At 47.9% G+C, this 26,625-nt stretch overlaps 1 protein-coding gene across 2 annotated transcripts in view; it reads left to right on the top strand.

Moving 5' to 3' along the window:
• The window catches only part of RPS20 (ribosomal protein S20), a 168,709-nt gene that overhangs the window by 131,954 nt on the left and 10,130 nt on the right, over nucleotides 1–26,625 (top strand). Inside the window, exon 1 of one of the 2 annotated variants that reach the window (XM_068237407.1) lies at nucleotides 23,824–23,946. The exons of the other annotated variant lie outside the window; for it this stretch is intronic. Coding sequence (XP_068093508.1) covers nucleotides 23,944–23,946 — 3 coding nt within the window. The 5' untranslated portion in view covers nucleotides 23,824–23,943. Of the gene's footprint in view, nucleotides 1–23,823; nucleotides 23,947–26,625 lie in introns of those variants that run through there. 2 annotated transcript variants of the gene reach the window in all.

The raw sequence follows: 26,625 nt of genomic DNA, 5'->3' as shown, positions 1-26,625 counted from the left end.
TCTTTCAATGTAAGCCAATGGGAGTTGCTTACGTTGATAGACAGGGCCAGGAGCCAATGAAATCGGCTCCTGACCTGCTCACAGGGCTCTGCCGTCATAGAGACTTGCAGTGCGAGTGATCCGCAGCGAGAGACAGCGGGGATTCAGCGGCGAGATCGGCGGGAGCAACGAAAACAGCGGATGCGCGCAGCGGCAGTTAATTGATATCTACGCCCTGACAGCCAGATAGCCATAAAAACGGCTTAGATTTTAATTAGCAAGGTCCTAAAGTAGTTAACATTTAATAAAGCGTTTGTGGTATGTCTATAGAGTGTATACAGTATAATCTTGTTATAGAAAACTCCAAGGGACCGGAAAAAGTGGTTTACTATATCAGAAGTTTGCTATATCAGAAATTGTCCTATAAATGGCCCAGTATGCCCTGGCACATTCACTGCTGCTAAGGAGCAACTCTGTCCTCCCATTGGAAGTACAGTACAAGCACTGGCACATTTGGTGGATTACAAGGTTAGGTATACCTTAGGGCTGCATAACCAGACTGGACAAATTACTGGTACACTATCCAGGAGTCCTTAAAAATTGCAGCTGTCACTGATAGTGTTGGGCGAACAGTGTTCGCCACTGTTCGGGTTCTGCAGAACATCACCCTGTTTGGGTGATGTTCGAGTTCGGCCGAACACCTCATGGTGTGTTCGGCCTTTTTAGTTCGGGTTCGCCCGAACAGCTCAATGCCCAGCCGAACAGGCCGAACAGGGCCCCCTCCCAAGCATAAGGGGGGAGCATGCCCCGGTCGCGCGGGGGGGGGGGGGGGGCGGTCGGAAATTCCCCCCACCCCCTCCGCTAGCGCTCCCCCCTCTGCCCGCTTCCCCATACAAAAATTTTCCGTAAAGTTCAATAGTACCTTCAGTGGCTGGCTGGCACTGTGGTGTGAGTGAGTAGGAGGAGTCCGAGTAGGACGCGTTGAGGCCGGGCAGCGGGCGGTTCTGCGGTAGTACCCTTGTGCTACTTCCGCCCTTTCTCTGACCTCACGTCCTCTACGTGATGACGCATACGAGGGTACGCGTGACGCGTACCCTCGTATGCAGAGGACGTGAGGTCAGAGAAAGGGCGGAAGTACCACAAGGGTACTACCGCTGAACCGCCCGCTGCCCGGCCTCAACGCGTCCTACTCGGACTCCTCCTACTCACTCACACCACAGTGCCAGCCAGCCACTGAAGGTACTATTGAACTTTACGCAAAATTTTTGTATGGGGAAGCGGGCAGAGGGGGGAGCGCTAGCGGAGGGGGTGGGGGGAATTTCCGACCCCCCCCCCCGCGACTGGGGCATGCTCCCCCCTTATGCCTGCGACCCCATAGGGCCCCCAAAAGCGGGATGTTCGGGGGAGTTCGGGGTTCAGGCCGAACATGCCGAACATCTGGCCCATGTTTGGCGAACGGACCCGAACCCGAACATCCAGGTGTTCGCCCAACACTAGTCACTGAATAGAGGCAGCCACTCAATTTCAGTGAGTGGTGCTGATACCTCTGCAGCTGGGACTTAGCCGGGACTGAACTGAATCATTGCAACCCCAAATCGCCCCTGGCCATACAAAATACAAATCCTTAACAAGAGGATAACCTTGTATGGGGAAGGAAATAGCTAAAACATAAACTTTTATTAGAAAGCTAAAACTGACATATAGGAAGCTAGAAAGCTGCTGATAATGGCACAATAGTGCAGTGAAAACAGAGTGATAGGTACTGAGGTTGTTTCCAGTCCTTTATAGGGCTGGTGCACAGGTTTTGGAGCGTTTTTTAAACGGGAAAACCGCTTGGCTAATGAAAGTGAATGGGATGGTGCATACTAAAGCGGTTTGTTTTTCCCCCAAACGCAAACTCCTGTCCTGCAGCATTTTTTAGATTTCTGAGGTGTTTCTGCCTCAATGTTAAGTATAGGAAAGTGGAAAACCGCTCTGAAAAACTCTAGAGCAGAGCGGTTTTCCAGGCGTTTTTGTTACAGAAGCTGTTCAGTAACAGGTTTACTGTAACAAAATATGACTTCTGCTACACAAAAACGCTCCAAAAAACGCCAGGCATGTTTAGAAAATCTCTCTAAACATGCCTAGCGCACTGAAAAACAGCTTCAAAAACCTAACGTTTTGCGGATCTGCTAGAGATTTTTGGTGTGCACTGGGCCATAGAGAGTATACTAGAATTGAAGACCTAACACTGAGTAGTAGATTAAACAAAACACCACCCTATATACATAAACCCTACATGTTTCAATTCCTCATAATGGGAATCTTCGTCAGGGGAAGATAAAGTAACAAGTGCTATTACAACAAGTGCTACATTACAGCCATAATCACAAATCTACACATATTGATAGCCTGTCAGCTAAAGTAGCAGCCCTAGTATACTCTCTATAGCGGATTGGAAATGACCTCAGTACCTATCACGCTGTTTTCACTGCACTATTGTGTCATTATCAGCAGCTTTCTAGCTTCCTAGATATGTCAGTTTTAGCTTTCTAATAAAAGTGATGTTTTAGCTATTTCCTTCCTCCACACCAGGTTATCCTCTTGTTAATGCTTTGATTCAGGTGTGAAAATACAAATCTTATCAGGCATCAGGTTACCTGTTAACCAGCCGGAGACAGCATCATGTAGGGGACAAAAAACATGTTTACTATACCAAAAGTTTTATAATATCCAGGTTTACTAGACCAGGCGTTGCTCCCATAGACTTATAATGGTGATTGGCCGGGACCTGGAGGGGTAGTTTACTATACTTGAGTTTATTATAATGAGATAATACTGTAGTAGAATATTGATAAGCACACCTCACCCAGGGGCATTGCTAGCCCCAAAGATCAGTGGCACGTACCCTGGATCTATTCTGGGGTGCCCTGGATGTACTCTAGGCAGCCAGCATGGAACCACACAGTACGCAGCATTCCCCAAAGAGGCTACACAGCACTCAGCATGGCACAACTGCACTCAGCATGGCACCACAGCACACAGCAATGGGGAGTATGGTAAGTGCGGTGGTGCCTCTATGTAGGCATATTGGGTGCTGTGATGCCATGCTAAATGCTGTGATGCCTTTATGGAGGCATGCAGGGAGCTGTGGTCCTTCTATGGGGGCATGCTGGGAGTTGTGGTGACTAAATGGGAGATCCGTGGGAGCATGGGTTGGGGTCCACTAGAAGGTCAGGGAATGCTATGGGGGGACTAGCAGCAGGCCAGTGTGCCCAGCAAAAAGCCAGACCAGTCAGCACAGAAGCCAGGTAACACTGCTTAGTTATGTGTAAGTGACACTGCCTATTTATGTATTTTGTTGCATTTTTGTTTTTGTATTAATGGCTTAATTTGGCTCCCCCATGACCACACCCATATTCCGGTGCATGGCCACACCCATTTTTTGGCTGGAGTGCCCCAAAGTTCCCTGGATCTCTTAGAATCCTAGCAACACCCCTAACCTCACCAATACTCCAACTACCAAAATGAGCCGGAACACTGTAGCCTCCTAAGAAGGTATATGGAAACCTTAAAGTGGACCCAAATTAAAAATACAAGATTTCAGAAATAAAATCTATTTTCTTAATTATAATATTAAATAGCAGCCTTTTTTCAGCTGCATGATGACAAATATAAAATATTTTACATTTATTGGAGGAACCCCTCCCTTCCTTTCAAATTGCCGGGATTTTTCCGGCAAACTGGTGGAGTAGATGGTGTCCGGCAATGGAGGAATTGCTAATGGCTGCCACCTGTATAACCCTAGTTATGCAAAGAGAAGGGTGAAAAGCAGGCACTGAAATGCTCATAGGCTTGAAGGAGGGTTTATTTATATTTGTATGTGTCAGAGTGGTGAAACTAAATATTTTTAATTAAAAAAAGTTTGGTTTGGGTCCGCTTTAAAAACTAACATGAACACAAAATCTTAATGAGCAGGTAGACAACTACAACAGTGTTATAAAAAATATGTAAAATTCTGCAGATTGTGCTGATGTGTCTCAATATGCAATGAGGCTTTATATATAAAATGCCAGATATAAGAATGGTAAAGCAATACAGGTATGAAAACCACCACACTAGGGATAGTCAATGAGATGCAAATAGTTCCACGTTTATGCAAATTCTGAATGCCAATTTACACAGCCTGAAAATGGACCAACAGAGTCCCACCGTGGCAGGATTTGATTGGTCCATTTTCCAGCTGCATATATTTGTATATACAATCTGCATAATTCTGCATCAACTATGGTATTTGTCTCTCATTGACCATCCTTACTCCACACAAATGCCATAAAACCTCACACTCTGAAACATTACTAAAAATAAGCCATCAATGCACAACCATCAATCAAGGGGAAAATGTCTGTTACTCTTGTAGTAATCATTTTGAGTCGCTGAGGTGGGGAAGAAACCCCTGCAACACTGGGTAATAAGACCATTATCATGGCACAAATAAGAGTAAAAAAATATTAAATAAAAATAACACAATGCCAATAGGTTCACATGCAGCCTTTTAAAATTAATTCAGTATAGTAAAAATCCACTAGAGGGCATCAGATCATCAAATAAGAAACAGAGGACTACTGGAAAAACAAAAGATTTGTCATAAGTGGACAGTCCTATAATTTAAATAAATAAAAATGTAAGAACAAATAAAAAATAAGTAATGACAAAATGCATTACTTTAAAGGGACCCTGAGCAGACATTAAAACAGGCAAATTAACTTACCTGGGGCTTCCTCCAGCCCCTCGTAGTTGATGAAGTCCCTCAGCGTCCTCAGGGCTCCCTCCAAGCGGCTCCGTTAGAGCGGTGACTTCGGCCGGAGCATTATGCGCATGCGCAGCTCATTGTCTCAAGAACTGCACGTGCGCAGAACACTTATGGCGACAGGCGAGCGAGACACGCAGGCGGAGGGGCCGTGCATGCGCACTGGCCCACGACTCCAGCCAAAGTCCCCACCCTAACAGAGCCAATAAGAGGGAGCCTGGAGGACGCCGAGGGACTTCATTAACTACGAGGCGCTGGAGGAAGCCCCAGGTACAGGGCCGGATTTACCATAAGGCACAGTATGATGGAAAGGCGGCTCACTCCCCTCCTCGAGCACCTTTCTCCTGTCCTACATATCCAGAGTCCTGATGAGAGTGTTAATTAGAGGTTGCTCGCCCAGGTCTCGGCATTCCACTGATGAGATCTCCCTTCGCACGGGAGGGCACCTCTAGCTACTTAAAGAAACTCTGAAGCCATTTAAAAACGTCTTTTTACCTTTTATTTATGTTAGGCATGTTTGCCCCTGTTAAAATGCTGCTATCTTGCGGCAGAACGAGGATTTTTTACCCCCTAAATCCCCTGTGCAAAATTCACGACTTTCTTGGTCGTGGATTTTGCTGGCCAGGAGGCAGAGATTTCGGCTGCAGCTCTGCCTCCATGCGCGTCAATCAGCGCGTATCTCCGCCTCTCCCCCGCCCCACTCAGTGAAAGAAGACTGAGAGGGCCGGGGAGAGGTGGTGATCCGTGCTTATAGACGCGTGTAGAGGCAGAGCTGCAGCCAAAAGCTCTGCCTCTCACGGACGTGCTCCCCGCAATGTGCCCCAGGGGATTTGGGGGGTAAAAAACCCTCGTTCTGCCGCAGGATAGCAGCATTTTAATAGGGGCAAACATGCCTTACATAAGTAAAAGGTAAAAAGCCGTTTTTAAATTGACTTCAGACTCTCTTTAATACTGAGGTTCCTCTGGCTACATAATACTAAGGTGCACCTGTAGCTACCTATGACGGGTAAGGAAGAAGTGATAGCTGGGACAACCAGCACACTTGCAGGTCAGTCTGAGGGTGTTTGTAGTTTCATGTAAGGCGGAGTGTAGGGCGCCAGGACATCTGTGCCTATAGGCTCCTGTGATGTAAATCCAGGCCTGCCAAGGTAAGTTCATTTGCCTGTTTTAATGTACTACTCAGGGTCCCTTTAATATGGCAGGAGGCCTGTAGTGGCCCTAAACCAAGACTGAATTTATATTTTCTCTGCCCCAGGCCATTTATCTTGTGGCTCCTCTTCCATGTATAGCAGCCCACCTATTCTATAGGCAGCCCCCTCTTCTATGTGTAACACCCATGTAAAGCAGCCCATCTCTCTCACCTGCAGCTTCCTTAGGCAGCAGCTCCCCTTCCATGTGTTGCTCTCCATTTGTAACCTGCTCTCCATATGTTATAACCCATCTCTTTTGTCCATCGCCCCATGAGCAGCAGTTACCCAAGACCTGGGCCTTTGAGGCCTTTCAAGATATCCTACCCTGCCTAAAGTGAATAAATTGATGAAAGCTCAATCGCGGCAAAACCCACAAAAGTCAATGAGGATCAGAACGATCCTACACTACTTAATCAGACATGGTTCAAAAAGAACAATTGCCACGGGTGGCGTGCGTTGTGAAACATCGTTTAACAACATTTTGTTAAACGATGTTGTGCAATATGATGAAAAAAATCATTCAGAAAAATTGCTTAGTGGGTATGGGTCTTAGAAGTTCTCTGGACTGCCAGAAGATCTAACCAGTCAATACTTAAATAAAGCCAGAGTGTTCACTAGAAGGGCTAATACTACTACTGGATGGAAATCTAAAACTCAGACAGCAGGTATCAGCTGTCGTCAAGTCTTCCTTCTTCCATCTAAGAAATATAGCGAAAATAAAACACCTTATCCCAGCTGAAGACCTACCTGCCCTGGTTCACGCATTTGTATCCTCCCGCCTAGACTACTGCAACGCCCTGTTAATCGGATCTACAGATAAGGTTCTGCGCCCCTTACAGCTAGTACAGAATGCTGCAGCCAGACTCCTAGCCAATGCCCCCCGCAGCTCACACATCACCCCAGTACTGCAAACTCTTCACTGGTTGCCAGTAAAATGGAGAATCAATTTTAAGATCTGCCTGCTGACATTCAAGGCTCTACACCACATGGGACCCAAATACATAGCGGATCTATTGGAACTTTATGCCCCTCCACGCACCCTCCGCTCTGCCAACAAGATGAAGCTGGTTATTCCCAGGATACACTTAACATTTGGTGCTCGGGCCTTTTCCTATGCAGCCCCTACTCTATGGAACTCACTTCCACAATCAGTACGAGAGGCTCCTTCTCTGGACAGCTTTAAAAAAAGGCTAAAAACTCACCTCTTTTCCCTAGCCTTTGAGACTGCATAATGCAGGGTCACAGCGCTTTGAGTCCCCAGGGAGAAAAGCGCTATATAAATATTATTGTTATTGTTATTGTTAAAACTCAAATAATTTGGTCACAGAAGAAGAATGGATTCTTTGGAGAAATCCTTGATGCTTAGAAAAATTGAGGCCAAACAAAGAAAAGGACAAAAAAGCAGGGCTGTGTAGTCAGTACAAAAATCTTCAGACTCCGACTCTGACTCCTCAGTTTATGAAACCTCCGATTCTAGGTACCCAAAATTGCTCCGACTTTGACTCCTTAGTCTAATTTTTACAAAAACTATGGATTTGGTTTAAAAATCATCCGACTCCGACTCCTCACTTTATTGAAACCACAGATTCCGACTCCAGGTACCCAAAATTGCTCCGACTCCTCGACTCCGATTCCACAAAAAGGCTTAGATGGCCAGACAGCATTATTATTATTATTTATATAGCACTGACATTTTCTGCAGCGCTGTACAGGGTATATTGGCCTCAATTCACTAAGATCATGCTGGAGATAATAAGGCAAGAGAAAACTTACCTCCACACAGTAAGAGAGTTATCTTATCTCTTCATTCCTTATGTTACCTTTTCTGTAGTTAATTTACCTCCTCTGTAGTTAAGTTACCTCCTCTGTAGTTATTTTCACACGCAGTTAATGAACAGCCTGTCTTTAACTCTGGAGTTATTTTAAGGATTAAAGAGTTAACTTAAAGACAGAAGAGTTAACTTTAGGTTTGCCTGAGGTAAAATGTTTCCTGAATACTACATGCCTTATCACCATGGTAACAACTCTAGAAGAGTTATTAAAGACAGGAGATAAGCTTAGTGAATTGAGGCCATTGTCTTGTCTCTTAACTGTTCCTCAGAGGGGCTCACAATCTATCTAATCTCTACCATAGTCATATGTCTATGTATGTATCGTGTAGTGTATGTATCTTAGTGTACGGCCAATTTAGGGGGAAGCCAATTAACTTACCTGCATGTTTTTGGGATGTGGAATGAAACCGGAGTGCAATGAGGAAACCCATGCAGACACGGGGAGAACATACAAACTATGTGCAGATAGTGCTCTGGCTGGGATTTGAACCAGAGATCTATCATTGCTAGGCGAGGGTGCCCACCACTACGCCACCATGCATATGTAAAGCTATGAACACTATGCAAAAATTGAAGGAAGCAGTGACAGAGACATCTGTTGTGCAAAAGTACATATGGCCACGAAGAGTCAGAGGCGACTAAATGAATGAGGAAGTGTTAGGGCACTGTTGATTTTGGCACTGGGGGTTGGTGTGGCGGCTCCCAGGGTGTGGAGTCTAAATGACCACAGGTCTTCACCAGAGCTTCCCACAGGGGATGATAGGCTGTAGCCTCTAGTGCAGGCATGGGCAAACTCAGCCCTCCAGCTGGTATGGAACTACAAGTCCCACAATGCATTGCAGGAGTCTGACAGCCACAGTCGTGACTCATATAGGCAAATGCATTGTGGGACTTGTAGTTCCATAACAGCTGGAGGACCGAGTTTGCCCATGCCTGCTCTAGTGGGTGGCGGACTCCTTTGCCATCTTGTGTGCACCAAGTCACGACCCTCGGGACTACCTCACTGGTCACAGGAAGAACAGGAGAGCAAACCCTGTAGTATGGGAAATGTCCGGTTGGGCGGACTTACAGGAGTAACTGTAAAGAGGTAGTGACAGGACTGAGCAAGGTGGACTGGAAGGAGATTCTGACAGAAAAGACTGGAGAGACTGGCAGTCAGACTGAAAGGAGATGCTGACTGACTGACTGCCAATAGGACTGTGATATTCACACCAGTGCTTATAGCTCCAACCCCCCCCCCCCCCCCCCCCCCCGCCTGCATGCAGAAGAGGCAGTAGTTTGCCTACATGTGCTCCCTATGCTCGCACTTGGCAAGGGAGCGAGCGGACAACATCCACGCTGTCCCAGCCAAACTCCAGGAATGGCATCAGCAGCCGCCACTTAAGAGGACAGGTCTACTACTGGATCGTCTGGAGGGCGAGGGAAACAAACGGGAATAAGCAATACATAAACATTTTAGTATTTTTTTTATTTATTTTGCGGAGGATGAGGCCCTATCTGACATCATGGTTTCTGGCTTATTTCCTGAATCATCAGTTTTCCACAGGTTGTTTTCGCTGACCTGAGAACATGAAGGAAAAAATGTGTTTACATGGGAAGACTTTTCTTTTGTAAAGATGGAAATGATAAATAATAAAAGTAAACAATAGTAGAAAACTGTAAACGATACTTACTGGCTGGATTTATATATGCAATGGGCTATTGCCACAATCAGGAGGATGATTTGTAGTCCCATGAACATCATTACGGCAACAGCATTTGGGCCTCTTGCACACTGCATGCGATTCTGATTTTTTATACGATCCGAATTTTGATTCCAATTAAAAAAATGTAGCGGCAGTACTTTTTTTAATTGGAATAAAAAATCGGATTGTATAAAAAAATCGGAATCGCATGTAGTGTGCAAGAGGCCTCATGCCTCTTGCACACTACATGCGATTTTTTTATACAGTGATTTTTGATTCCAATTAAAAAACGTAGCAGCATGCAGTACGTTTTTTTAATCGGAATCAAGAATCAGATCAGATAAAAAATCGGAATCACATGTAGTGTGCAAGAGGCCTCAAGGAGATTTTAGTGCCTTCATTTCTTCTATCTCCTAATTCCACTCCCTTCCATGTGACCTAAACAATACAAACTCATATTAAAACATACAAAAGCCAAATCACTGTTTGATACAGTTTACACAGATGATATAATTATTTTCTTGTGGACCCAACAGACTGGCCCTAATTTAATTCAATTTTCCTCTTAAATTTTCTCCTAGGTGATGTTTTCACTAGAGATGTAGCGAACGGTTCGCCGGCGAACAGTTCCAGGCGAACTTAGGGGGTTCGCATTCGCCTGCACCAGGCGAACTTTTGCGGAAGTTCGATTCTCCCCATAATGCACTATGAGGGTCAACTTTGACCCTCTGCATCACAGTCAGCAGGCACATTGTAGCCATTCAGGCTACACTAAGCCCTGGAGCCCCACCCCCCTTATATAAGGCAGGGTCCGGCGGCCATTACACTCACTCGTGTGCCTGCTAGAGAGAGGAAAGGGACAGCTGCTGCAGACTTTTTCTCCTAGGGACAGATTAGTTAGGTTCTAGGCTGCTTTGCTTGCTCCTGACTGATTATTATTGCTTTTAAAGCACCCATCAACAGCAACAGCTCTTTTCAGAGCTCATCCTGTACATTTTTTTTTCTGTGTGTCAAACTGACACTTAAGTTGCATGCACAGCCTTGCTAATTGATAGTGTGTGTGCCACTGCCAGCAGCCCAGCACATTCAGTGACTACCTGTGTGACAGGGAGCTGCACATTGTACTACCCAGTACTGCATATACCCCAGTACCTGTTGTGTTTACTTAACCCACCTCATCACTGCATATACCTAGCTTTGTGTTGAGTGAACCCAGCTCACTGCATCTTACTACCTGTTGTGTGGAGTGAGAACCCACCTCACTGCATCTTAAGTACCTTTACTGTTCAATGAACCCAGCTCACTGCATCTAACTACCTGTTGTGTTGAGTGAACCCAAGATGGACAAAATGGACAAACCAGGTAGAGGAAGAGGTAGAGGCAGACCCAGAGGAAGGCCACCAGGCACCGGCAGGTCTGTAGCTGTGCGAGGTGGTGTTGCTGTGATTTCGTGTGGACCTGGCCCAAAATACAGTGCTCAGAAGAAGGCACGTGCCATCACTTCCCAAAATTGTGAGGAGGTGCTTGAGTATTTAACACAGAACACCTCATCTCCCGCAGCCACCAGCGCTACAACAAGCACCACATCCGCTGCATTTGACACTTCGCAGGAGTTATTTGGTGGTGGTGAAATCACTGATTCCCAGCCACTACTGCAACAACAACAAGAAGGCACAGGTACACCACCTCATACGTCTGAGTTAGGTGGCGATAGTATGGACATAACAAGTGTGGATGGGGGTGATGGACCACCTGAAGTTGGTGCAGTTGAGGAGGTGTCTGAGGAAAGCGCAGCTGGCCAGGAGGATTATGATGACGATTATACGGATACCACATATGTTCCCGGTAGAGAAGATGACCAGGGGGACAGTTCAGAGGAGGAGTCAGAGAGGAGTAGGAAGAGATGACTCCATGATAGAAGCAGAGGGAGCTCGTCCTCAGAAACAGCTGGGGGCAGTGTCCGGCGCCATGTATCGCCAGCTATGGCCAGCCAGCCAACATGCCCTTCAACGTCAGCTGCTGATGCCACCAGAGCACCATTACCCCAGGGGGGCTCAGCGGTTTGGAAATGTTTTCACGTGTGTGTCTCAGATCGGAGCAAAGCCATCTGTTGTCTCTGCCAGCAAAAATTGATCCGTGGAAAGGCCAACTCTCACGTAGGCACCTGGAGAGAAGGCACAAACAGCTATGGCAAGAACACCTGAGGAAAGGCAGCACCCCTCAAAAGACAAGCCACCCTCCTTCTCCTCTTCCTCCTTCAGGTGCATCGTCTTCATCCACTTTCTCCCTTGCACCTTCACAGCCACCCTCCTCCACACCGCCTCTTCCCTTCAGCGGTTCCCTCTCCTCTGCCCACAGCAGTACCCAGCTATCCGTGAAGGAAGTATTTGAGCGTAAGAAGCAAATGTCTGCCAGTCACCCTATTGCCCGGCGTCTGACAGCTGGCGTGGCGGAACTATTAGCTCGCCAGCTATTACCATACAAGCTGGTGGAGTCGGAGGCTTTCTGTAAGTTTAGAAGATACCAGGCCGCAATTATTTTTCACAAAAGGCCATACCCAAACTGTACTGTGCAGTTGAGAGGCAAGTGGTGTCATCTCTGGCACACAGCGTTGGGTCAAGGGTCCACCTGACCACGGATGCCTGGTCTGCCAAGCACGGGCAGGGCCACTACATTACATACACAGCCCATTGGGTCAACCTGGTGACCGATGGCAGCAAGCAGGAAGTACGTGGCTGCGCAGCGGACCGACTTGTCATGCCTCCACGGCTTGCAGGCAGGCCTCCAGCCACCTCCTCTCCACCTGCTACCACCGCTTCGCTGTCGTCATCCTCCTCCTCCTCCTTGGCTGGTGCCGCGATCTCCTCTCCAGCTACACAGCCCCAGCACCCCAGGGCCTATGCTGCATGCCAGGTACGACGGTGTCACGTAGTGTTAGACATGTCTTGCCTGAAAGCGGAGAGTCACACTGGGGCAGCTCTCCTGGCTGCTCTTAACAAACAGGTGGAGCAATGGCTGACCCCTCACAAGCTTGAGATCGGCAATGTGGTGTGTGACAATGGCAGCAATCTCATTGCTGCGTTGAATTTGGGAAAGCTGACACACATACCCTGCATGGCACATGTGCTGAATCTGTTCGTGCAAAGATTTGTGTCCAAGTACCCAGGCTTAGAGGACGTCCTGAAGCAGGCCAGGAAGTTGTGTGGGCATTTCAGGCGCTCTTACAAGGCCATGGCTTGCTTTGCGGACATTCAGCGTAGAAACAACTTGCCGGTGAGATGCCTGATTTGCGATAGCCCGACTCGCTGGAATTCCACCCTGCTGATGTTCTCTCGCCTGCTAGACCAAGAGAAAGCTGTCACCCAGTACCTGTATCATTCAAGTACAAGGACACAATCTGGGAGGATGGGGATGTTGTGGCCCAACAACTGGACACTGATGCGAAATGCATGCAGGGTCATGGAGCCCTTTGAGAAGGTGACCAAACTGGTGAGTCGCGATGAGGGCACCATCAGCGACTTGATCCCCTACGCCTACTTCCTGGAGCGTGCCGTGCGTAGAGTGGTGGATACAGCTGTGGAGGAGCGTGAACGAGAAGAGTTACGGCAGCAGGAGTCGTGGGAGCCATTTACACCCGAACCCGATGTTCCCACAACACCTGTGACAGCACAGAGGGGGGAGGAGGAAGAAGAGGAGTCATGTGGGGAAGGAGAGGAGTCAGACTCTGATGATGGTGATTATGAGGAAGGTGTTTCTGTGGAGGAGGAAGAGGCGGCGGAAGAAGAACAACCGCGGCAGCCGTCACAGGGGGCTTCTGCTGCTCCACGTTCCTGTGGTATTGTTCGTGGCTGGGGGGAGGAAGAGGAGTTGCGTTCCGTCACTGAGGAAGAGCAAGAGGAGATGGAGAGTACGTCTGCATCCAGCTTTGTGCAGATGTCCTCTTTCATGTTGTCCAGCCTGTTGAGGGACCCCCGTATCAAAAAACTCAAGTCGAATGACCTGTACTGGGTGGCCACGCTACTAGACCCTCGGTACAGGCACAAAGTGTCGGACCTGTTAACAACTCAACAGAAGGCGGAAAGGATGCAGCACTTGCAGAACAAGCTGTCGATGATGCTTTACAATGCGTTTAAGGGTGATGTGGCTGCACAACGCAATCAAGTTACCACTGGCAGTAACCCTCCTCCTCCCAAGTCCACGCAGGCAAGGACAGGACGCTCCAGCGATCTCAGGGTGATGTCGGACATGCGGACGTTCTTTAGTCCAACTCCTCGCCATAGTCCTTCCGGATCCACCCTCCACCAACGCCTGGACCGGCAGGTAGCCGACTACCTGGCCTTGAGTGTGGATGTAGACACTGCGAAAAGCGACGATGAACCCTTGGACTACTGGTTGCGCAGGCTTGACCTGTGGCCAGAGCTGTCCCAATTTGCCATACAACTTCTCTCTTGCCCTGCCGCAAGCGTCCTGTCAGAAAGGACCTTCAGTGCAGCTGGAGGCATAGTTACTGAGAAGAGAAGTCGCCTAAGTCACGACAGTGTTCAGTACCTGACTTTTATCAAAATGAATGAGGAATGGATCCCGGAGGGCTACTGCACGACCGAAGACTAAAGGTGGCCACTAACAATCCAATTTCTAGCGAAAAATCATTTGAGCGATCAGAAATTCTGATCGGAAGTGAAATATTGTAATACATCGTTCACTACAGCATCAACGAACCAATCTTTGCTTCCTATCTATCACAACCAACAAGAAAATCCAAATTTTGGTTCGACGAAAATTCATTCGGCCGACATTTTTTTCACTCGTTCATAATCGATTGTGTCCACCAACTGAGATTATTTACAACCAATCCGATCAAAATTTCTGATCGCTCAAACGATTTTTCGCTAGAAATTGGACCGTTAGTGGCCACCTTAAGTCAGTCCCCACACACAGCATCTCTGCCTGCAGGCCGCTTGCCTTCTCCGCCACCACCAACAGGGTCCAGGACTCTAGGCGGCTTCCTGAATTTTTAAGGCTGCTGCTAGCAGCGGCCGCTACACTAATTTTTCTGGTGCGTGTACATGCCTGCCTAATTTTTCTGGCTGCACTGCGGGCGGCTGCTACAAAAAAACAAAAGGCATGTACATGTGCCCGTCCCCCTTCGTGATCATTATCTTGCCGCGGTGAAGGGGCTTGCGTATCACAATGAAGCTATGACCGCCGGCTATTTGAGTGTCTCGGGTGGGGGTGGCACACAAAAGAAAATAAGGTCGTTGCTTCATTGTGGTCAGACCAAATTTGATCAGCTGGACAGTCACTGTTGTTCTATCATTGAGCTACCACAGCCCGGCGACCATATGGGCTTGAAAAACGCCACGGCCTACACTCTGGCCACGGTGCGCACCACTCCAGCACGGCCGTCACTACGCAAACAGCTGTTTGCGGTGCGTTACACAGTGAGTTTGGTGTGTCAGTGTGAAGCAGAATTCTAATTACACTCCCTGATTGATGTATACCCATGCAAGATGTTGGAAAGCACGTTAGGCCTGCAATTTAGCCTTCAATGTGATTTCTGCCCTTAAAACACTGCTTTGCGTCAAATCCAGATTTTTCCCCGGGACTTTAAGCATGTATCCCACTCCGCCTTGCCCCCCTCCAGGTGTTAGACCCCTTGAAACATCTTTTCCATCACTTTTGTGGCCAGCATAATTGTTTCTATTTTTCAAAGTTCGCCTCCCCATTGAAGTCTATTGCGGTTCGCGAACTTTTCCGCGAGCCGAACCTTCCGCGAACCGAAAATCGGAGGTTCGCGACATCTCTAGTTTTCACACCTATCAATAAATTGCCTTTTAGGGCCAGTGCACATCAAAAAGCGCTAGCGTAATCGCTAAGCACTTTTTGAAGTGATTTTTCAGAGATTTTCTAATCATGCCTAGCGGTTTTGGTGTAGAATTTTTTATTTTTGCTACAGTAGAGCTGTTACTGAACAGCTTCTGTAATAAAAACGCTTCGAAAATTGCTCTGTTCAAGCACTTTTCAGAGCGATTTTCCACTTTCCTATACTTAACATTGAGACTGAATTGCCTCAGAAATCAGCAGAAATGCTGCAGGACCCAAGTTTGCGTTTGGGAGAAAATCACATCGCTCTGGTGTGATCCATCCCATTCAAATACATTAGCCAAGCGCTTTTCAATGTGCTGGCGTTTTAAAAAGCGCTCAGAAGCACCAGCTCTTAAAGGAAACCTGAGAAAAAAAAAAATGGGCATTTATGTTTACCTGGGGCTTTCTTCAGCAACAGCTCCCTTTAGGCCGTGGGTTCCTTCACCATCCTCCCGAGATACTCCGATCCTCCGCTGCTCGACCTGGTCTGCTTCTACAGTTACCCCATATTGCATATGCACACCCTGGCTGTGGGTGTTCCCCATTGTGCTCCCATCACCAGGAGCATTTTGTAGTACTGCGTAGGCGCATAGCCCTTCATGTCATAGAACCCAAAATGAAGATTCATTTTTAATTAGCAGGTCATTCCCAGGCGTCCATCAAAAAAGGGTGCCCAGAAAAGCCGAATATCGGGAAATTTACAGATATTCTAATATTAAAGTGGAAAAAATTACAGTAAAATACCGGAATAAAATATCGATATTTGACTACAGCTAAACCTAAGTCTACTCTCACACTGAACCCTCCCAATAACGATGCCTAACCTTACCCCCCATAGCTAGTCATAACCCCTCCCACCCCATGGCTAACCACAATCACCCACCCCTCACAGCTAACCATAACCCTATCCCACGGCTAACCTTAACCCTCCCCCACCCATAGCTAACCTTAACCATCTACCCCTCTGCAAAAAAAGTGTAAAAACCTTTATCATCGGGCGCAGCCATAAGGACCCATTGAATTATCGGTAAACAAGGGAAATGTAATAATTATCGGGAGTCACAAGCGTCCAAATTTCCACTCTTTACCGATAATTCAATGGGCCCCTATTGTGGTGGCCAAACTTCCTGCTTCGCATCCCCAAAGTACTGGGATAATAATGTGTGTTATGAGAATCCGCAGCTCTGGGGTCTTTCTAGTAGTTTAAGGCCTCTTTCACACTGCAAATATTTTAACACAGAGTAACGTACAGCAATGGAAAGTCTGTGCGACATTCAGTGCACACGTTGCGTTAGTGTGTAACGTGTAGCGTTAGTAGAAAGTGCTGCATGCTGTGTGTTTAGCAATGAATATGCTGCGTTACTTGTGTTGCACATGCTCAGTAATATTTTTTTTACTTTTTAAATGTTAAATCAAACGCAAAAAGGGGGGCGTTTCGGAGGAAACGCCCCCCTTTTTCAAAGCTTGGCCAAGGGGGGCGTTTCCTTCCTCCTTGGCCAAGCTTTGAAAAAGGGGGGCGTTTCCTCCGAAACGTCAGCGGAGGCTGTTCCTGTGACGTCACTACCAGTGGGGAACTGGGTGAGCTGGAGCCGTGCGGCTGTTACCATCAAGCCTGGATACGGAAGTCCGTCTAGCCGCTTGCCGCTGCCATCCCAGAATTAACATCATCCACAGGGGAGCCGGGCACGCTTGCCTGACGTGACACTCCCGTCCAGTCTCTACTACTGTGCCACCGGCCGGGGCTAGTAGGATTGAGCGGCTCCCGTGAAGATTCAGCTCTGCGCTTCATTATAAACCAACACAAGTCAGCGCATAACGGGTGAGATCGTTTTAATTTTATCTATATATCTGAACATCATCATTGTCCAGTAAAAGGGACTGCATGCCACTTGAATTCGGGATTGGGCCAATCCAAATCCCAATTGTTACGGAGGAAGCACCATTTGCATCAATCAGAGGTTCCCCGGCAATTGAACTGTATCGGATCTAAAGAGGGCGTATCTGACCAGACCAATATCTGGGACTTCCATAGCTCCTCCATCAGATGCATCATCTGTCAAAGCCCATCAATCATTTTTTGGTATATGTACATATACTATCCAAGCAGGTTCTATTACCTGTTTTGGTTTTTATACCATTTGTGCTATTAGCCTTTTATTAAGAAGTCTTGACAAAGGTTGTCTACCTTAGATTGTTTTTATGTAATAAATTTCGAAGTTTGTTTACCAGAGATTCCTAACAGCAGCGCTTTCTGTGATTTTAAATATATCTTGTATTCAGGTTTGGGGACCCCTTTACAGAGTCTGCAGCTGCTGGTGTGGGCGCAACGCTATATACCCTGTTCATTTAATATTAAAATGAAGTTAATCAGGAACAACTTACTTTGATTATTTTGCTTGTAAAGGTGCGTTCAGCTGATAAGACGGGTTTTGACGGATTCGCTTGGCGGATTGGTTAAATCCAGTCTTATCAGCGGAAAAAAGCAAAAATAGGCCGCGCTTAAAGTGAACCGAAGCACGAAGACGAAGCACTCTGATGTATTTTACCATATATATCAATGGGAACATTAGAGAAAACACCTACCCTGCTCTCGGTTTCATTTTTAACTGTTCAGCTTGCTTCTAATCAGGCATGATAAAATCCCCGACTACTGTGTATGGCACAGACGAGACACTGCCGGGCTGTGCGGGAGAATGGACTGAACCAGCAGCCAGGGAGCCGAAACCTGCCGGAGAGATGATAGCTGGCAGCCTGAGTGCTGCCGGAAAAAGCCAAGCGCTGTGACTTTGAGACGGGTGCCGACAGGGGGCCAAGACCTGCCGGAGAGACAAGAGCTGGCAGCGGAACGGAGCAGCTAATCTGTGGCGAATCAGCTACTCAAGAAACACAGTGCACGCTTTTCCACCCTGTCTAACTGATGAGCTGTTCTGCTAGACGGGATAATACGTAAGTAGGGATGCTCAAATAATGAATTCGGATCAAATCCTAATAGGTGTTATTCAGATTTCAACCACATTAAATTAAATCACCTGTGCGGGTCTGCCGTCTTCTTAGATCGTCCCTCGGCACCTCCCACGCTGCGTTTCAATCCGCTGTCACGTGACTATACACTTACTCCTTCAACCCGGAAGGAGGAAGTGTTTGTAATCACGTGACGGCGGATTGGAACGCAGCGTGGAAGGCGCCGAGGGACGATCTAAGAAGACGGCTGATGGATAAGATTAACCCCCCCTTCCCCGCACAGGTGATTTAATTTAACGTGGATAAAATCTGAATAACACCTATTCGGATTTCATCTGAATTAATTATTTGAGCATCTCTGTACGTAAGTACCTAAAAAAATTATAATATTGTTACCGAATGCGGTAACTGATTGAGAATGGAGGCCATTAGGTCTGCACTGACATCTTCTGTCTTGTAAGTCCTGAGGACATGGGCAACAATGGCAAGTGACTGGCCACTTTCATTTTCCTGCCCCCAAATTGACTAGCACAGGCAGTGAAACTGACTGCTGCCTGGGATTTGGACCACCCCAACAGCCACATAACAAAATGTATTTTGTACCCTTATTTAATTTCCACTACCCACTGTTTACTTCCACTTAATGGATGTGGGAACTAAAGCATAACCACTTTGGGAAACTAGCCATTACACTAGCCATTACACTTACAATTCACAACTACCACTGTCCGGATCATGAATGATTCGGATCTTTGATCCGAATCTATTTTGTGAGTCGAATCATCCGAATCATCAAAATGAGTGATTCGGATCGCAAAGGGGGCGGGGCCAGGAGCGACACGCCCCCCTCTCTGCGGTCAGCGGGGTCCTGGAAGCAGAGCAGAGATGGATCGCTCTGTTGAAGGGGAGGCAGCCTTGCACAGCCACAGGTAGATGAGAGAGAGGGGACATCGGTGCCACTGCCAGATATGTGTAGAGCACACATACTGGCTGAAATGTGCTGCTCATTATAGGCTGTCTGTTCCGTAGTTGTGCACAGTGAACACATTGGAAACTTTTGGCCAGGGCCGGCCTTAGGTTTTACAACGCCCTGAGCGAAACCTGATTTTTGTGCCCCCCTTCATCCTCTTCCCACGTGCATATACACACATGCACACAGGCCCATATGGAATTCCCCTTTTCTCCTGGGACAGGGGTTCCCAACCTTTTTGACGTGACACATCACGCCAAATGCCCAGATCTCCACAACACGTCACGTATGTATAATAGAAAAATACTATTAATAACCACGAATTGATGGAAAGAGTGCATTATCCTGAATACACTTAAAAATGAAGGCTAGAACCTTTCAGGGATATTAATAAAAACAATCAGAGGGACAGTTAGCCCCCTCCCCATTTAGAATGATAGCACAGCACCGACAATTTGCACCACGCGTTATAGCCACAGTGCGCCCCCCCTAAAATGCCCTCAGACTCAGTATAGGTAGGTAGCTAGGTATAGGCGCCCCCAGTATAGGATCTCATGTGTAGGTGCCCCCAATATAGGTTGCCAAGCATAGGTGCCCCCAGTATAGGAAGTCGGTTGAAGGCACGGCCGGCCTTTGACCTGTGCGACCGGAGCGGTCGCACAGGGCGCCGGCCTCCAAGGGGCGCATGTGCAGGGGTTTCTATTCCCCTCACTCGCGACTCCCTCCGATCTCCGGCACTCACTGTCAGCCCTGTTCAGCTGTGGGTGAATCGGCAGCTGTGATGACAGAGGGAGCCCAGTGGTGGCGCTGTGTATCTCAAATACAGGAAGTGCTTTCCTGAATGAGCACTTCCTGTATTTGAAGTATACAGCAGCTTCCTTCGCTCTGCCATCAATGCTGCTGGACCACCCACCACTGAACTACATGGCTGGCAGTCTGAGTGCTGGGGATGGAGGGAGCCACCACAGAGGGGAACTTGTTGCAGCCCACAGGTCTGTGTGACAGGAGCACATCGCCCAGCTCCCACAGAGTGCCAGCAAACTGCAAGCAAGGGGGACAGCAGAGAGGCAGGTCAGTCACTCAGGGGGCTCTACATAGATCAAAATGCAGCCTTAATGGACCGGACTTTGTGCAGCACACACACACTCACTCACTCACTCTCTCTCTCTCTCTCTCTCTGTCTCTCTCTCTCTCTCTCTCTCTGTCTCTCTTCCCCCTCTCTCTACTCCTACCATCCATCCATCCATCCCTATATCTGTCTGTCTCTCTATCTCCCCATGCATCCATCCATCCCTATATATCTGTCTCTCTCTCTACTCCATCCATCCATCTTTATCTGTCTGTCTCTCTCTCTCTCTCCCCAAACATACATCCATCCCTATAGCTCTGTCTCTCTCTCTCATATATGTCCCTAGATTATCTATCTATCTATCTATCTATCTATCCATCTCTCTCACCCCCCCCCCCCCCCCCCCCCCCATGTTTTTCTCTCTCTCTTTTTCTCCCTCCTATCCCTCCTTCCCTATATCTGTCTGTCTCTCTCATCCTCTCTCTTTCCTCCTCTCTGTCTCTCCCTCCTCTCTCTGTCTCTCCCTCCTCTCTCTGTCTCTCCCTCCTCTCTCTGTCTCTTCCTCCTCTCTGTCTCTTCCTCCTCTCTGTCTCTTCCTCCTCTCTGTCTCTTCCTCCTCTCTGTCTCTTCCTCCTCCTCTCTGTCTCTTCCTCCTCCTCTCTCTGTCTCTCCCTCCTCTCTCTGTCTCTCCCTCCTCTCTCTGTCTCTCTCTCCTCTCTCTGTCTCCTCTCTCTGTCTCTCTCTCCTCTCTCTGTCTCCTCTCTCTGTCTCTCTCTCCTCTCTCTGTCTCTCTCTCTCCTCTCTGTCTCTCCCTCCTCTCTCTCTGTCTCTCTCTTTCCTCCCCTCTGTCTCTCTTTCCTCCCCTCTGTCTCTCTCTCCTCCCCTCTGTCTCTATCTCTCGTCTCTCTCTCCTCCCCTCTGTCTCTCTTTCCTCCCCTCTGTCTCTCTTTCCTCCCCTCTGTCTCTCTTTCCTCCCCTCTGTCTCTCTTTCCTCCCCTCTGTCTCTCTTTCCTCCCCTCTGTCTCTCTTTCCTCCCCTCTGTCTCTATCTCTCCTCCCCTCTGTCTCTATCTTTCCTCCCCTCTGTCTCTATCTTTCCTCCCCTCTGTCTCTATCTTTCCTCCCCTCTGTCTCTCTTTCCTCCCCTCTGTCTCTCTTTCCTCCCCTCTGTCTCTCTTTCCTCCCCTCTGTCTCTCTTTCCTCCCCTCTGTCTCTCTCTTTCCTCCCCTCTGTCTCTATCTCTCCTCCCCTCTGTCTCTATCTTTCCTCCCCTCTGTCTCTATCTTTCCTCCCCTCTGTCTCTCTTTCCTCCCCTCTGTCTCTCTTTCCTCCCCTCTGTCTCTCTTTCCTCCCCTCTGTCTCTCTTTCCTCTCTCTGTGTCTCTCTTTCCTCTCTCCTCTCTCTGTCTCTGTCTCTCTCCTCTCTCTGTCTCTGTCTCTCTCCTCTCTCTGTCTCTGTCTCTCTCCTCTCTCTGTCTCTGTCTCTCTCCTCTCTCTGTCTCTCTCCTCTCTCTGTCTCTGTCTCTCTCCTCTCTCTGTCTCTGTCTCTCTCCTCTCTCTGTCTCTCTCCTCTCTCTGTCTCTGTCTCTCTCCTCTCTCTGTCTCTGTCTCTCTCCTCTCTGTGTCTCTGTCTCTCTCCTCTCTCTGTCTCTGTCTCTCTCCTCTCTCTGTCTCTCTCCTCTCTCTGTCTCTGTCTCTCTCCTCTCTCTGTCTCTCTCCTCTCTCTGTCTCTCTCTGTCTCTCTCCTCTCTCTGTCTCTCTCCTCTCTCTGTCTCTGTCTCTCTCCTCTCTCTGTCTCTGTCTCTCTCCTCTCTCTGTCTCTGTCTCTCTCCTCTCTCTGTCTCTCTCTCTCCTCTCTCTGTCTCTCTCTCTCTCCTCTCTGTCTCTCTCTCTTTCCTCCTCCTCCTCTCTCTGTCTCTCTCTCTTTCCTCCTCCTCCTCTCTCTGTCTCTCTCTCTTTCCTCCTCCTCCTCTCTCTGTCTCTCTCTCTTTCCTCCTCCTCCTCTCTCTGTCTCTCTCTCCCCTCCTCCTCTCTCTCTCTCTCTCTCCTCCTCTCTCACTCTCTTTCCTCATGCTCTCTCTCTCTGTATGTCTCTCTCTCTCTCTCTGTATGTCTCTCTCTCTCTCTGTATGTCTCTCTCTCTCTCTCTGTATGTCTGTCTCTCTCTCTCTGTATGTCTCTCTCTCTCTCTCTCTCTCTGTATGTCTCTCTCTCTCCCCCCCCTCCCTCCCTCCCTCCATCCATCCCTATATCTGTGTGTCTCTCTCTCTCTCTCTCAATGTATATATATTTGTCTGTCTGTCCATCCCAATATTACCTATTCCGTGTGTGTGTGTGTGTGTGTGTGTGTGTGTGTGTGTGTGTGTGTGTGTGTGTGTGTGTGTGTGTGTGTGTGTGTGTGTGTGTGTGTGTGTGTGTGTGTGTGTGTGTGTGTGTGTGTGTGTGTGTGTGTGTGTGTGTGTGTGTGTGTGTGTGTGTGTGTGTGTGTGTGTGTGTGTGTGTGTGTGTGTGTGTGTGTGTGTGTAGGATGAGGGGGGGGGGGGGCACCATAATCTGGCTTCGCTCAGGGCGCTGTAAAACCTAAGGCCGGCCCTGGTTGAAGGTCTCCATCCCTCCCCATAGGTAGCCAGGCGTAGGTGCCTCCAGTATAGGTAGCCAGATGTTGGTGCCCTCAGTAAAGGTAGCCAGCTATAGGTACCCTCAGTATAGGAAATCAGGTGTAGGTTCCCTCAGTATAGGGAACCAGCTATAGGCGCCCCCTTGGAAGCTGGCGCCCTGAGCGACCGCTCCAGTCGCTCATATCAAAGGCCGGCTATGCTTTTGGCACAGCTCAGTAACGTTACAGGCAGCATGCTGGGCTAGGACAGGGCAGGCACTGTGATTGCTGTGCAATATGATCCTCCTGCACTCGGCACTAAACAGCTGCACTTTACTTCTGGGAATGCTTTGGGGAGTGGGAGTATACAGATGAACATATATAGGTGAAATATATGTAAAGCATATGATTGCAGCATGTGGGTATTGTGTGCAAACAAACATTTCTGCTCGTCCCTCCTCCCTTCTCTGTCCACTCCCTGCCCTCTGTCCATCTTCTCCCCTTCTCTGTGTGTCCACCCCCCTCCCCTTCTCCTGTCCTGCTAGTCATTTCACCCCCGAATGCTTCCCTTGTAAAATGATCCGAGATTCGGATCAAAGATCCGGATCTTTTCAATGATCCGATTCGAATCATCCGGATCATTGAAAAGATCCGAACTTCGCATCTAGTGAGGTTTGCGCTATAATCAAATTGTGTGGCCTTGAATAAATATAGCCCTCAGTTAATATGGCATTGAGAGGTTCAGAGTCGCTCTCATGGTGACGTGCTTATTGCAGGCCAGCATGCTATAAATACATTGCCCTCAGTAAATATGGCATTGAGAGGTTCAGCGTCGCTTCCGCGGTGACGTACTTCTTGCAGGCCTGCGTCCTATAAATACGTGAGCTGAGCGTGGCTCACCCTCTTTGAGTACAGCCAGTGAGGTGTACGTACGTCCGTTGCCGCCTGTTCCTGGCTCACCGCTGTTCGCTCGGCAAACTACACGAATAAGTCGGTCAGGAAGGTGATCATGGTGAGTGTGCGGCGCCCTCCCGCAGCCGTCCTCTGACCTCTCCGCAGCCTTTGCTGTCATCTCTGATGCGGGCGGGAACCGGAATCACATGGCGCTGCTTGCTGCTCGCTTGCTGTCCTGCACATGTTAATAAAATCGGTAGAGTTGTTGGCCCAGCTTATTCCCTCATATCAATGTCTGCGCCGTCCTTTACCGCCCAGTGTAGCTAGTAGCTAAAAGTTATGCTTACAAAAATTCAAGTTATTCAGCAGCTCGGTCAAATTATGAATTGCACATACTTACATGTCCCATCTAAGCTCACACTGAGCTTAGTTGGCACATGTAAGTATATGCAATTCATCTTTTGACCGAGCTGCCGAATAACTGGTCAGCTAGTTACTTTAAAGTGAAACTTGAGACAGAGAAAAAGTTGACTTACTTGGGGCTTCATCCACCCCCAATAGACATTTTAGGTCCACTGGGTCTCCTCTTTTGTTCTGCTTTGATCCTGATTCAAGTCCATCACTGACTGAGTTGTGTACAATGGTGCATGTGCTGTCCTGGTTGTACATTGCTTCGATTGAGCTGCACATAATTTTCTATACTCACAATTGTTTGTGCAGAATGCTCCTGGCTATGGGAGCCTGATTCAGAAGGTGGTTGGCCAGAACAGCGCATGCAACTTGTGTGACAAATTCAGGTTGCAGGCTTCTAGTGGGCTGACAGTAGAGGACATACTGTGGGACCTGAAAGAGTATGGTTGTCTTGAAAAAGCCCCAGGCAAGTAGTCACTCTTGAACAATGTGATTTAGGGCCCCATTCCACTAGCTATCAAAGAAGATAGATTTTTCATAAATTTTGTTTGCGATTGCAATTTTGCGTTAACATAGCACAATCACTTCAAAAATTGTGGCAAAAAGTGATTGTGCTTTAGCAAAAATTGCATCACGATAGTGGAAAATACTTATTTGCAATCCCCATGTTAAATTAGCTACCCTAGCAATTTAAAAATCGCTAGCGGTTTGCAATTTCAGTTGAATCGCTGCTAGTGGAAAAGGGCTCATAGGGCTACTGCTATTCACAAGTGCAGAGTGAGGAATGCAAATGTTTGCACTCTGCTTTTGCTCTGTTTTGTGGTGTAGTAAAATGCACGATTCTAATTTATTGAATGGCGAAAAAAAATGCTGCAGGTACTTTGTTGTTGCAATTTGCCTAGAATCCCATTGCAATGCAAGCAGTGGAAAGGGTGCACTGGTTTGCCTGATGAAGTCTCTTTGCATTCAGGAAAAAGCATGCAGTTCAGTAAAACAGTATTAGAGGGCACAATGGAAAAAGCCCATGTTTGGTCCAGCTATAGGTAACAGCAAAGCTGTCAAAATACAGCAGTGATGGCTGAGACATGCTTGGCTTACCATATAAGTGAGTGTGAAACAGTACTGTTACTGTAATGCTGCTTGGTCCACAGTTGAGCAAGAGCAGACAGTGCATACTGCTATGGTGGGCCATTGTGATCTGTTTGTACAGTAAGGTACCAGTTATATGGAACTTGGGCAAATGAGTCTCAACTGGCATGCCTGAGGATAATGGGGTCTGTTGGGGGTTGCAGTGATTAAAAATACTCGGTGGCTAGTGCCATCTTCTCTTTCCTGTTGTTCCTACGTGCGGCTGTACACTGTTCCCAGTGTTTCACCTGACCAGATGTGGGTCAGGAGCTTTGCATGGGACCCCAGAAAAGCCACTGCAAGTGACAGGAAGGGAAGATGATGGTTCTGGACAATCGGTGAGTATTTTAAAGCGGGATTGTCACATACTTAAAGGGCTGACGAGGCGAATAAAAATAAAGTACCTGAAGCAAATTTGAATGCACGGATGCAATCCACACCCTCCTTGCTTTTCTGCGGGTCCCTGTTGCTTAATCTCCCCCACAAAAGCCCCCCCCAGGCCCTGATCCCACAGCCCGGGTTGGGCTTTCATGCCTCCTGTAAAATGGCCACCTCAGGTTACTGCGGCTGCACACTCCGCATAGACGTGATTGTGGCTGCGCAGCTCTAGGGCCTCCCCTCCCGATCCACGCTACAGGCTGTCTCCTGTGCGTGGATGGGGGGGGGGGCTAGAGCCGTGCAGCTGTGGGGTGGGGAGATTAAGCAGCGGGTACCCGGCGGAACTGCATGGAGGGCGTGGATGGCGCCCTCCGTGCATTCAAATTTGCTTGAGGTACTTTGCTTTTTTATTTGCCTCATAAGTCCTTTAAGGAGCACTGTCCTTTTAGTAGTCGGTGCCAAACAGTTGCATGCTGGGGGTTCTTTTATCTATAATATATTCCTCCTCGTCCATTTATTTCCCTGCCTGGCTGCTTATCTGAAACACGGTCACCTACTCACTTGTGTTTACAAGCAATGCTGAGGTGATTCAGTGATTGGAGGAGAAAAAAGTAAAGAGCAGAAATGACATCAGGATTTAGCCTAAACTGTGGGCAAAAGACATGGTTCCCACCAGGAACAGAATTCTCTTAATTTACTATAACATTCACTGAAATCAAAACGTGGACACCACAATACATGTGTTGTGTAAGTAGATCAATTATCAACTTACATGTGTTTTTTTCCTGGAATAGTATGGCTAATCCTTCTGCTTTACAGAGACTCAAAACTCAAGTAATGTAAAGTTCTGACACTTACCCTGGGCTTCCTCCCACCCCAT

Source organism: Hyperolius riggenbachi, chromosome 5, assembly GCF_040937935.1.
Source record: "Hyperolius riggenbachi isolate aHypRig1 chromosome 5, aHypRig1.pri, whole genome shotgun sequence".
Lineage (NCBI taxonomy): Eukaryota > Metazoa > Chordata > Amphibia > Anura > Hyperoliidae > Hyperolius > Hyperolius riggenbachi.
This window is presented reverse-complemented; position numbering and strand designations above follow the sequence as displayed.